The sequence below is a fragment of the Mirounga leonina genome, unplaced genomic scaffold (genome assembly GCF_011800145.1).
Source record: "Mirounga leonina isolate KUSES-001 unplaced genomic scaffold, KU_Mleo_1.0 Mir_125, whole genome shotgun sequence".
NCBI classification, from domain to species: Eukaryota; Metazoa; Chordata; class Mammalia; order Carnivora; family Phocidae; genus Mirounga; species Mirounga leonina.
The window spans coordinates 69,604,591-69,617,772 of record NW_023270305.1 but is presented as its reverse complement, the minus strand read 5'-3'; the positions used below and the strand labels follow the sequence as shown (position 1 = coordinate 69,617,772).

The following is a 13,182-nucleotide window of genomic DNA, read 5'->3' as shown; positions in this document are numbered from 1 at the left end:
AGCCAGAGAGGGAACACAAGCAGGGGGAGTGGGAGAGGGAGAAGCAGGCTTCCCACTGATCAGGGAGCCCGATGTGGGGCTCAATCCCAGGACCCTGAGATCATGACCTGAGCCGAAGGCAGATGCCCAACGACTGAGCCACCCGGGCACCCCGATAAAGGCTTTTTTTTAAAAAAAGATTTCTTTTTTTAAACACTGGTTGTGTTCCCTCTCTCGCTGTGTCTCTCTCTGTCATATAAATAAATAAAATCTTAAAAAAAAAAAAAAAAGATTTCCTGCCTTTGATTTTTTTCAATTTTTTTTATGGAAAATCAAAGCTATGTAAAAAAGCAGACAGAATAGTAGAACGAGCTTCCCCTGATTCAATATTATTATTATGCAAATTTAACAGTTATCAACTCGTGGCCAATCTTCTTTTACCTATTCCTCTCCTCCCCCAACAACTGCCACCCTCCCAATGATTGGGAAGCAAATTCCAAACACCCTACATTTCTTCTGTAACCATCACAGGATGAGATGAGTTCTTTTAAGGATAGTATTTCCATTTAGTGACTATAAAGCCTGGTATGTTTCTATTTAAATCATTAGCTGCCACTGTATTTGTCCAGAAGCATTGGGGTTTGATCTTCATATCCTTGTTTTTTGTGTGTTCCTCATTCTTGAACAGTCTGGCTGCTCCACTGAATCTGTTCTTGCTAAGGGCAAGGACCTTCTAGTTGCCCAATTCAAGGGAAACTTTTCAGTATTTATTTGGCATTCCTCCACATTTAACCCTCCCATGCTCTCCCACTGCTTTTTCCCCTTCCAAGATATGACTGTCATTCTCTTACAGTTCTTTGGCTCTGGTTCATTCTCTGTCTCTGTCTCTCTCTCTCTCTGCGTCTCTCTTGCTCCCTCCCTCTTTCCCTCTCTGACTTTTTCCTTTGGAGACTTTTATGATGGAAAAGATGCCACTGGGGTTGCCTGGTTGGCTCAATCGGCTAAGGGGTCCGATTCCTGGTTTCAAATCAGGTCCTGATCTCATGGGTCCATGAGATCGAGCCTCATGTTGGGCCCGGAGCTCAGCCGGAAGTCTGCTTGAGAATCTCTCCCTCTGCCCTCCCCCCACTCATGCAGGCATGCATGTGTTCTCTCTCTCTCTCTCAGTAAGTAAATCTTAAAAAAAAAAAAAAGAAAAGAAAAGATGCCACTATATTTAAGAAGAGAAGGTAAGCAAAGGGAGGACATAGTCTCTCACAAGTTCTCCCCTGGTCCTCTGATACTGGATAATGTTCACTCATGACTCATGACTCTGAGAAGATTTTCAAACATGTTTGCAGCTCCACACTGCCACCCACCAGCAACCAGCTGTGAACAGCCAACCCAACAAAGACCAATGTCTTCTCGGCTTAAAAACAAAACTTCGTAAGAGCTTTTCTCTCTCCTTTTTACTATCTTTACAAATAATGTTCTTTTCAATGGCTGAAATACATTTCTGTTACAACTGTACAAGACCAAAGTGGACTACATTTTATTTGAACCAGGAATGAAAAATACATCAGGCAGGGACAAATAGAAAATCAGTCTTACCTCATCAAAGACCTTGGAAACAACATGCTTGTCCAGAATGGGAACATAGGTGGGGATGTGAGGGACCGCTGTCATGGACAAGGCATCCATGACAGTGAGTTTCTTGGCAACCAAGCCATGGGTCTTGAGCCACTTTTCTGAAGACATACTTGAAGAAATAAGAACACAGACTATGATGCTTTAAAACTTGTAATAAATAAAAACACAACAAAACCTCCCTGGTAAAATTAAAGTACTCACTCTTGGTCATGAACCTCTTTTCCTTCTCGACTCACTCTTCCTAATGATTTGCCATCTAGGTACTCATTTGTCAGCAGGGTGCTTATTTCTGTGGAAGGAGAAAATGACAGTTGTATAATTTCGTAATAAATGGGTTTTTTTAATCAAAAATGCAAAAGGATCACGCTTATCTTTTAGTTCGGTTGTGACCGATGATTAACAAATGGACCATATTTCAGAGAATCCTGACTGTCATAGTGGGTTCTTTGGCAAGATTCATTTGCAATTACACTAAAGACCAATGCATAGATGAATACGGCCCTATCATTGTTTTGCTTATCTACTTCATCCCATATCCATTGAGATCCCTCTCCATGGAAGAATGAGACATTCATTCTCTCATTCCCCAGAAAACACATTTTTACAATGTTAAATTTGACAATGCCATTAACCAATGATTGTTCAATGTTGGCTTCATTAGACTCCCCCCAAATTATACAAAAGAACCTTGATCAACATTTTAGTTTCTGATAGTTGCTTTGTGGTTCCTCCACTCTGTATGGAAAACCAAAATCCCTATTAGATCCTGTTTAGTTGTAGATACACATTTTCAAATCAATATTTGGGATTTTTAATATATATATCCTTATATAAACTTGGACTTATAAGTGGAAAGAAATATTAGCTAGTTGAATTGGCAGCATCTAGAAGGAGGGCTGTTTGGGAGTGAGTTGGTTGAATATCTAAGAAATCATACTCTACTCATCATATGCTAAGCCCTTTAAGAACCATGCATATAGCAGACCTAGGGACTATGACAGGTTAACTGAAACACAGGAAAAGACATCACAACAATCAGCACTAAAGAACATAAGGTTAGATTCAGCTATGATAGAGTGTACACTTGTCACTCAGTCACTTCCTCCTACTTAGGGGACTGATTGTACATATCTGTGTCATTAGTTTGATTTACTAGTTATCAACTATTTGAAATACAGGGAAAAGTCCTACAGGAATTAAACTCTTAGAAATTTACGATTTTAAGAATAAGGATTTTATTATTATAATAAAATTGGGGTGGAAAATCATATTTTCCTCACACTTAGCCCCCCAAAGGCTGACAATATGGACCAGAGAGGGGCTCATCAGATGTCGCCACCTGTGAATGAAGGGAAGAAAATAAACCAACTGTGAAGTATTAGGTTTTCAAGTTCAAACCACGGAGGGGCAGCAAGCACTACACTAGCACCATAGTTATGTGAGCCACTTGTGTATTAAACATCCAGGCACAGTAATTGCAAATCTCAGTCTAAGAAAATCCAGTTCACTATAGCAGGCAGACATGATTTACAAGGAGTCCCTGAATAGAAAGCAAACCTAACCCACTTAAAAATGATTTGTTTCCCCCAAAATGTATCTACACCCAGCTTTTTAGGAGCAGACACACTGGGCAAAGGGAGGCCAGCCTGCGCTTCCTGATATAGAGACTCTCTCTGGCTTGCCTCTGTCACTTGGAGTGTTCCAGCTGCTGGAAGTGGAAAGGCCATCTGTCCTCTTGCTGCAAGCTGAGCTCTTGAGGCTGGACATCTGGTTTCTGAGCAGGCTGGTTTTGGTTGATTCTGTTGGTATCAAAGGGAAAGGGGTTAAAGGAATTGGGACAAAAGGAGATACTTTATTAGATGCACCTATTTTCTTGGATCCTTAAAAAAAGAATGCAGCTTCCAAATCTTAGAGGACAGTTCTGCCACCAACTAAATGCTGCAGTAAAGGCTTGTTCCACTTATCTGAGCTCAAGCTCTGCCCCTCTTTGAGAGAGATCTACTTCCAAGCTCATTCAAGTTGTTGGCAGAACTCATTTCCTTGCAGCTGCAGGACTGAGGTCCCTCTTTCCTTGCTGGCTGTCAGGGGGCCTCTCAGCTCCCTAAGCGCCCACATTACTACTCATGTAGCCCCTTCATCTTCAAGCCAGCAATGGCACACTGAATTCCACTCGTGCTTCAAGACTCTCTGACTTTCTTTTCTGTCACCAGCTGGAAAAAAGCTCCTCCTTTAAACAGCTCATGTATACTGGGCTCTCCTACACAACCTTGGTTTAAGATCAACATAACATAATCCTAGGAGTGATGCCTCACCATATTCACAGATCGCAGTCCTTTAACTAGCAAATAGATACTTATCAAATATTGACATTTAATCTGTGTGTTATATAGAAAGTAAGGAGCTTGTACCAAGACATCTTGATTATTTTTCATATGCAATCACAGAAACCACATTAATTGTAAATGTGTTCTGTACTTCACAATTTGGAGGCACAAGTACCAAGGTTTTATGTAGTATTCATGAATGAGATGTGTCCTTGTTTTCAACAAGAAGAGATTTAGCCTCTCCTATTAAGAAACTAGATAATTAGACTGAAGATGAGCTAATAATCTATAAACTGTCTCTCTTTTTCACAGAAAGTCAACATCAGTGGTCTCTGTACATAGAGATAGGACTGTGCTAAGTGTTATTCATTATTTTTCTAGGCAACAACAAGGTGATTCCTGTCTTGGTTGCCTCTGTAACCGGGAATTAAGAAGGATAAACTTCGTTGGGAGCTGTGTCTGTGAGTAAAAGAGATAAATGATCTACATAGGAGAGCTGAACTCTGGCAGGCCACCTTGACCAAAATTGTTAGGCAAAACAACAGGTGTGCCAAAATGAAAATAAAATTTAGCTCCAAAAGTCTCCAAACATAAAAACTGTACTATTCCCAAACCCTGAAAATAATGAATAAAAACATATTTATCTGGCAGTGGATTCAAGCACTTAACTACTCCCCATGTTCTGTAGTCAGTCACTACATTTCATTACTCTTCTATGTTAAAAATTGAAACAGAATAAAAAATTCAGGACAGGGATGCCTATCAGTAGCAATAATCCCAAATCTAAGTGAAATGGTGGAGGTGACGAAAGGCCATTAAAATGTTTAGGACAAGTAGCAAGTAGCATTTCTAGCAAAACTCAGGCTTACTGGAATGGCAGGCAGGCTACACAAGTGGCCTGGTATGGGCATGAGCCTAAGACTTTCCTCCCTTGTACAGAGATACCAGAACAAGTGGACAGATCATGCAAGATTGATCCAGCTATGGCAACTGGCCCATACCAGGAAGCCTCTTGGCGTCTGTAGGTTCAAGGCTCCCCTCCTTTGCCTACAGACATGAAAACACTCAAAAGATAGTAGTGGGGAAGCTACCACAATTTTTCCCCACGAGAGACATCCAGCCTCCTGGCCTGAGGAAACTCTTGCTGCTCCCTTACATAGCACCAGCAGGGACCAGTTGTAGCCCCACTAACACCAGCAAACCAAGCACCAAAATAATATCACAAAGGCTGTGAAAATTACCATTGGAACCACAGTCCACAGAAGCAGGCCAAGGTCTATGTGCTAACTTTAAACAGGGCAAAATGTTCATCATCATTAGCCATCAGGGAAATCCAAATCAAAACCACATTGAGATACCACCTTACACCAGTTAGAATGGCAAAAATGGACAGGGAAAGAAACAACAAATGTTGGAGAGGTTGTGGAGAAAGGGAAACCCTCTTACACTGTTGGTGGGAATGCAAGTTGGTACAGCCACTTTGGAAAACAGTGTGGAGGTTCCTCAAATATTTAAAAATAGAGCTACCTTATGACCCAGCAATTGCACTCCTGGGTATTTACTCCAAAGACACAGATGTAGTGAAAAGAAGGGCCATATGCACCCCAATGTTCATAGCAGCAATGTCTGCAATAGCCAAATTGTGGAAAGTGCTGAGATGCCCTTCAACAGATGAATGGATAAAGAAGATGTGGTCCATATATACAGTGGAATATTACTCAGCCATCAGAAAGGATGAATACCCAACTTTTACATCAACATGGATGGGACTGGAGGAGATTATGCTAAGTGAAATAAGTCAAGCAGAGAAAGTCAATTATCATATGGTTTCACTTATTTGTGGAACATAAGGAATAGCATGGAGGACATTAGGAGAAGGGAGGGAAAAATGAAGGGGGGCGGGAATTGGAGGGAGAGATGAACCATGAGAGACTATGGATCTGAGAAACAAACTGAGGGTTTTAGAGGGGAGGGGGGAGGGAGGATTGCTTAGCCCAGCGATGGGTATTAAGGAGGGCACGTACTGCATGGAGCACTGGGTGTTATATGAAAACAATGGATCATTGATCACCACATCAAAAACTAATGATGTATTGTATGGTGACTAACATAAAATAATTTTTAAAAAAAAATCTAAAAAATAAAAAATAAAAATAAACAGGGCAACTACTTCCCAAAATAAAAGATCTGAATAGGATCCAGAGTCCCTTACATAATAGACAAAACATTCAGGATACTATAAAAAATTACCCATCATAGCAATAACCATGAAAATCACACCTTAAATGAGAAAGACAATCAAATGATGCCAACAGAATGAATGATGTATCAGAAGTTGGGATTATCTGATAAGGATTTCAAAGAAGCTGTCATAAAAATGCTTTAACAATTAATTACAAATTCTCTTGAAACAAATGAACAAATAGAAAATCTCAGCTAAGAAACAGAAGTTATAAAAATTTCCAAGTGGAAATTGTAGAACTAAAAAATAAAATAACAAACTTGTTGGATGGGCTCAATAGTAGAGCAGAGATGACAGAGGATAGTGTCAGAGAACTGTAGGACAGACAGAACAATAGAATTCAGCCAATTTTAACAGAGAAAAAAATATGACAAAAGATAGAGACTCAGGGACCTGTAGGATAATAACAAAATATCCAACATTCATACCATCCAGGTCTCAAAAGGACAGGGAGACAGACAGAAGAACAGAGACTTTCTGAAGAAATAGTAGATGAAAACTTTCCAAATTTGGTGAAAGACACAATGTACAGATTCAAACACCAAACAGAATAAACCCAAGGAAATCCATGCCAAGATGCATTACAGTAAAACATTTGAATATCAGAGACAAAGGAAAAAATCTTGAAAGTAGCCAGAGAGAAAAGACATATTACCTAAGGGAACACCAGTTTGAATGGCAGAAAATTTCACATTTAAAATGTAGGAGGCCCCAAAGAGAGGCTTCACTATTTTTCAACCACAAAAAGGAAAGAACAATTGACTGCAAATTCTGAATGTAAAATTGTCCAATTGTCCTTCAGGAATTAAGAGAAAATAAAACTATTCTTACACATGGTAAAAAAAAAAAAAAAAAAAAAAAAAACTGTGGCTAGGAGATCAATCCTTAGAAATGACTGAAACAGACATTATAACACCACCTGATACTCCAGATAATGGTATTTAAACCTGGGGAATATAAAGAAATTTGAAATTTTCTAAATTGAAGTAAGATTTCCACACTCACACAAAGTCAACAAAATGTTGACACCACTAGACTTTTACAAGTCACTTACATATGCTGTCCATACCCAGAGAAACAATTGCAAAAATCATACAAAGAGAGAAATTTTTTAAAAACTACAAGTAAGCCAAGACAGAATTATAAAAAATGTTCAAGTAACCTGAAGGAAGGCAAGAAACAAGAAAGAGGAAAAAGACCAATGAAAATAAATAGAAAATAATAAAATAATAGAAGTGCTAACATATCAATTATTACTTTAAATGTAAATGGTTTAATACTACTAATCAAAAAATATATTGGCAGAGTGGATAAAAGAAAAATATCAAAATATATGCTACTTCTAGGAAATTTACTTTCTTTAAAAAAAGATTTATTTATTTGAGAGCGAGAGCATGTGCTTGCATGAGCACAGGTGGGGAGAGGCAAAGAAAGAGGGAGAGAAAGTCTTAAGCAGACTCTGAGCTGAGTGTGAAGCCCAACAACAGGGCTCAATCCCATGACCCTAGATCTTGACTGAGCCAAAACCAAGAGTTGGACACCATGCCAATCAGGCGCCCCAAGAAATTTACTTTAAGTACAACACTGATAGACTGAAAGTAAAAGGATGGGTATTAAGCCATGTTGTGATGAGCACTGGGTGTTATATGCAACTAATGAATCGTTGAACACTACATCAAAAACTAATGATGTACTATATGTTGGCTAACTGAACATAATAATAAAAGAAAGTAAAAGGATGGAAAAAGACATACCATGAAAATATTAATAAAAAACTGGCATGGTTAATATTAATACCTGATAAAATAGAATTCACAGCAAAGAAAATTTACATAATAAAGGGATCAATCTACCAGGAAAACATAGAGCCTAAATGGGCACACATAAACCAGTCTTAAAATATATGAAGTTAAATAAAACTGATAGAGCTCAAAGGAAAATGAGACAAAGCAACAAATATAGTTAAGGGCCTCATAACTTCCCTCTCAAAAACTGAAAGAACTACTAGACACAAAATTGGCAGGGGCAGAAAACACACAGTCAACCAACAGTATCCAGCTAACATAGACAGAATACTCCCCCCAGTAACAGTAGAATACACATATCTTTCCAGTGCCCACAAATCTTCATATCTTTACAAAGATAGACTATAAGTCATTAAAACAGATCCCAACTAATTAAAAAGAATTGAAATCATACAGAGTGTGTTCTCTGACCATAGTGGAATCAAACTAGAGAGTGATTACAGAAAGACAACAGGAAAAACTCTAAACATGTGGAATTAAACAACACATTTATAAATAATCCATGGGTTAAAGAGGAAGCCTTAAAGGAAAGAAACATACTTAGAACTGAGTGAAAACAAAAACACAACAAATTAAAATATGTGAGATGCAGCTAAAACAGTGCTGGGAGAGAAATTTTTGCACTAAATGCTTATGCTGGAAATGAGGAAGTATCTGAAATCAATGATAAGTTCTTAAAACAAATTAGAAAAAGAAGAAATTAGAAAAAGAAGAATAAAATAAAACTAAAGCAGGCAGAAGGAAGGAAACAATAAAGAGCAGAAATCGATGAAACTGAAAATAAAACATTAGAGATAATCAATTAGATAAAACTGTTTTTTGGGGGGGTACCAATAAATCTGATTAAACCTCTAGCAAGATTGAAAAAGAGAGAGAGAGAGAGAAAATGAGAGAGAGGACAGAGTATTAATATCAGAAACAATATAGGGGACATCACTATAGATCTTGCAGTCATTAAAAAGGTAATAAAGGAAGGGCGGAGCAAAATGGCACAGGAGTAGGAGACCTGGATTTCGTCTGGTCCCAGGAATTCAGCTGGATAGGGATCAAACCATTCTGAACACCTACAAACTCAACAGGAGATCAAAGAAAAGAATAGCAACAACTCTCTGAACAGAAAAGCGACCACTTTCTGGAAGGTAGGATGTGCGGAGAAGTGAATCTGAGGCGATATTTGGGAGGATAGATGGCTGGGGAGGGGGCCTCCATCTGCCGCATCTGGCAAGGATAGAGCGACGGAACACAAAATCGGAATTTTAGAAGTCAGCTCCGCTGAGGGATGTCGCTCCAGTGGCTAAGCAGGAGGTGGAACCCTCGCTGGGACAGTGTGGTCTCAGGACCCTCAGGGTCACAGGAAGACCGGGGGTGCCTGAGTGCGGCAGAGGTCCCAGGTATCAGAGCGGGGAAACTGGCTGCAGAGACAGAGCCGAGGCATGGGCTCTCAGCTCAGGGCTGCCATAAACCGTGATCCGCGGCACAGTCGCGCCACTGCTCCTCCAGCAGGGACCCAACAAGCAGCAGATCCGGGGAGACTCACCTTCCTCCCCCGGGAGGAGCGGCGCGGGAGCGCACCACAGGACTTGCTGGGTTTGGAGACTCCACGACAGGTCGTGTGCCAGAGATAGAAATGCTCGGGACCGGGTGAGCACAGAGTATGGCCGGAGACCGGGGAGATGGGAGTGATTGACTGCTTTTCTTTGGGGGCCCACTGAGGAGTGGGGCCCTGAGTTCTTGGCTCCTCCAGGGCAGAGATTGGGAGGCTGCCATTTTCACTCTCGTCCTCCAATGCTGTAGGGAAAGCTTGCAGGAACAAAAGCTCCTGAGAGCAAACCCAAGCAGATTACTTAGCCCGGACTGGCAAGGGCAGGGCAATTCCGCCTCCGGCAAAGACATTTGGGAACCACAGCAACAGGCCCCTCCCCGAGAAGATCAGCAAGAACAGCCAGCCAAGACCAAGTCTACTGATCAATGAGAATGGCAGAACTCCAGCGCTAGGGGAATACTGCATATAGAATTCATGGCTTTTTTACCATGATTCTTTAGTCTTTTAAAGTTAATTTTTTTTTTAATTTTTCTTTTTCCCTTTTACAACCAACATCTTATCAATCCCTTTTTTAAAAAACATTTTTATTTTTCATTTTTAGAGTCATATTCTGTCTCTTCATAGTAGTTACTCTTATTTTTGGCATATATATATAAGTTGTTCTCTCTTTAAAATTTTGAGATACAGTTTCTTCTAACAGATCAAAATATACCCTAAATCTCTAGTGTATGGCTTTGTTCTAGTCTCCTGCCTGATCACATTTTCTCCCTTAAATCCTCTTCTTTCTTTTTTCAAACAACTTCTTATCAATTCCTTTCACAAAATCTTTTATAATTTTCATCTTTACAGTCATATTCCATCCCTTCATCGTATTAACTCTTATTTTTGTACATATATACGTTTTTCTTTCTTTAAAATTTTGGGAGGTACTTTCTTCTAACAAACCAAAATACACCCAATCTAGTGTGTGGCACTGATCTATGCACCAGCCTGATCATATTTCATCATATTCTGTTTTTTTTGTTTTGTTCTGTTTTTGTTTGTTTTTATCTTTTTTCTTTCTTTCCCTTTCTTTTCCCCCAGTTTCAGGTATTTTTTTTTTAAGATTTTATTTATTTATTTGAGAGAGGGAATGAGATAGAGAGAGCATGAGAGAGGGGAGGGTCAGAGGGAGAAGCAGACTCCCTGCTGTGCAGGGAGTCCGATGCAGGACTCGATCCTGGGAATTCAGGATCATGACCTGAGCTGAAGGCAGTCGCTTAACCAACTGAGGCACCCAGGCGCCCCAGTTTCAGGTCTTTTCTGATTTGTTTAGAGTATATTTTCTGGGGACATTGTTACCCTGTTAGCATTTTGTTCTCTCATTCATCTATTCTCCTCTGGACAAAATGATAAGACGGAAAAAATCACCTCAACAAAAAGAACAAAAGGCAGTACCGACTGCCAGGGACCTACTTAATACAGACATTAGTACGATGTCGGAACTAGAGTTCAGAATGATGATTTTAAAGATACTAGCTGGGCTTGAAAAAAGCATGGAAGTTATTAGAGAAACCCTTTCTGGAGAAATAAAAGAACTATAATCTAACCAAGTAGAAATCAAAAAGGCTATTAATGAGGTGCAATCAAAAATGGAGGCTCTAACTGGTAGGATAAATGAGGCAGAAGAGAGAATTAGCGATCTAGAAGACCAAATGATGGAAAATAAAGAAGCTGAGAAAAAGAGAGATAAACAACTACTGGATCACGAGGGCAGAAAGAGAGAGAGGGGCAGAAGGTATATTGGAGCAACTTATAGCAGAGAACTTCCCTAATTTGGGGAGGGAAACAGGCATCAAAATCCAGGGGGCACAGAGAATGCCCCTCAAAATCAGTAAAAATAGGTCAACACCCTGACATCTAATAGTAAAACTTACAAGTCTCAGAGACAAAGAGAAAATCCTGAAAGCAGCTTGGGAGAAGAGATCTGTAACCCACAATGGTAGAAACATTAGACTGGCAACAGACCTAACCACAGTGACCTGGCAGGCCAGAAAGGACTGGCAGGATATCTTCAGAGCACTAAATGAGAAAAATATGCAGCCAAGAATACTATATCCAGCTAGGCTGTCATTGAAAATTGAAGGAGAGATAAAAAGCTTCCAGGACAAACAAAAACTAAAGGAATTTGCAAACACGAAACCAGCCCTACAGGAAATCTTGAAAGGGGTCCTCTAAGCAAAGAGAGAGCCTAAAAGTAACACAGACAGAAAGGAATAGAGACAATATACAGTAACAGTCACCTTACAGGCAATACAATGGCACTAAATTCCTATCTTTCAATAGTTACCCTGAATGTAAATGGGCTAAATGCCCCAATCAAAAGACACAAGGTATCAGATTGGATAAAAAAACAAGACCCATCGATATGCTGTCTGCAAGAGACTCATTTTAGACCCAAAGACACCCCCAGATTGAAAGTGAGGGGGTGGAAAGCCATTTACCATGCTAACGGACACCAAAAGAAAGCTGGGGTGGCAATCCTTATATCAGACAAATTAGATTTTAAACCAAAGACTGTAATAAGAGATGAGGAAGGACACTATATCCTACTTAAAGGGTCAACCCAACAAGAAGATCTAACAATTGTAAATATCTATGCCCCTAACATGGGAGCAGCCACTTATATAAGGCAATTAATAACAAAAGCAAAGAAACACATTGACAACAATACAATAATAGTGGGGGACTTTAACACCCCCTCACTGAAATGGACAGATCATCTAAGCAAAAATCAACAAGGAAATAAAGACTTTAAATGACACACTGGACCAAATGGACTTCACAGACATATTCAGAACATTCCATCCCAAAGCAACAGAATACACATTCTTCTCTAGTGCCCATGGAACATTCTCCAGAATAGATCACATCCTAGGTCACAAATCAGGTCTCAACCGGTACCAAAAGATTGGGATCATTCCCTGCCTATTTCAGACCACAATGCTTTGAAAGTAGAACTCAATCACAAGAGGAAAGTCAGAAAGAATTCAAATCCATGGAGGCTAAAGAGCATCCTACTAAAGAATGAATGGGTAACCAGGAAATTAAAGAAGAATTAAAAAAAATTTATGGAAACAAGTGAAAATGAAAACACAACTGTTCAAAATCTTTGGGATGCAGCAAAGGCAGTCCTAAGAGGAAAGTATATAGCAATACAAGCCTTTCTCAAGAAGCAAGAAAGGTCTCAAGTACACATCCTAACCCTACACCTAAAGGAGCTGGAGAGAGAACAGCAAATAAAGCCTAAACCCAGTAGGAGAAGAGAAATAATAAAGATCAGAGCAGAAATCAATGAAATAGAAACCAAAAGAACAGTAGAACAGATCAACGAAACTAGGAGCTGGTTCTTTGAAAGAATTAAGAAGATTGATAAACCCCTAGCCAGACTTATCAAAAAGAAAAGAGAAATGACCCAAATAAATAAAATCATGAATGAAAGAGGAGAGATCAGAACCAACACCAAAGAAATACAAACAATTATAAGAACATATTATGAGCAACTATATGCCAGCAAATCAGATAATCTGCAAGAAATGGATGCATTCCTAGAGATGTATCAACTACCAAAACTGAACCAGGAAGAAATAGAAAACCTGAACAGACCTATTACCACTAAGG

The 13,182-nt window shown here is 39.5% G+C and overlaps 1 protein-coding gene across 1 annotated transcript in view; it reads right to left on the bottom strand.

Annotated features, from left to right (window-relative positions):
• VWA3B (von Willebrand factor A domain containing 3B) overlaps positions 1 to 13,182 on the bottom strand; it is a 214,933-nt gene that overhangs the window by 62,439 nt on the left and 139,312 nt on the right. Inside the window, exons 17-19 of the mRNA XM_035001730.1 lie at positions 3,291 to 3,407; positions 1,810 to 1,897; positions 1,570 to 1,717 (exon numbers count right to left, since the gene is read on the bottom strand). Of these exons, the coding sequence (XP_034857621.1) occupies positions 1,570 to 1,717; positions 1,810 to 1,897; positions 3,291 to 3,407 (353 nt within the window). The remainder of the gene's footprint in view (positions 1 to 1,569; positions 1,718 to 1,809; positions 1,898 to 3,290; positions 3,408 to 13,182) is intronic.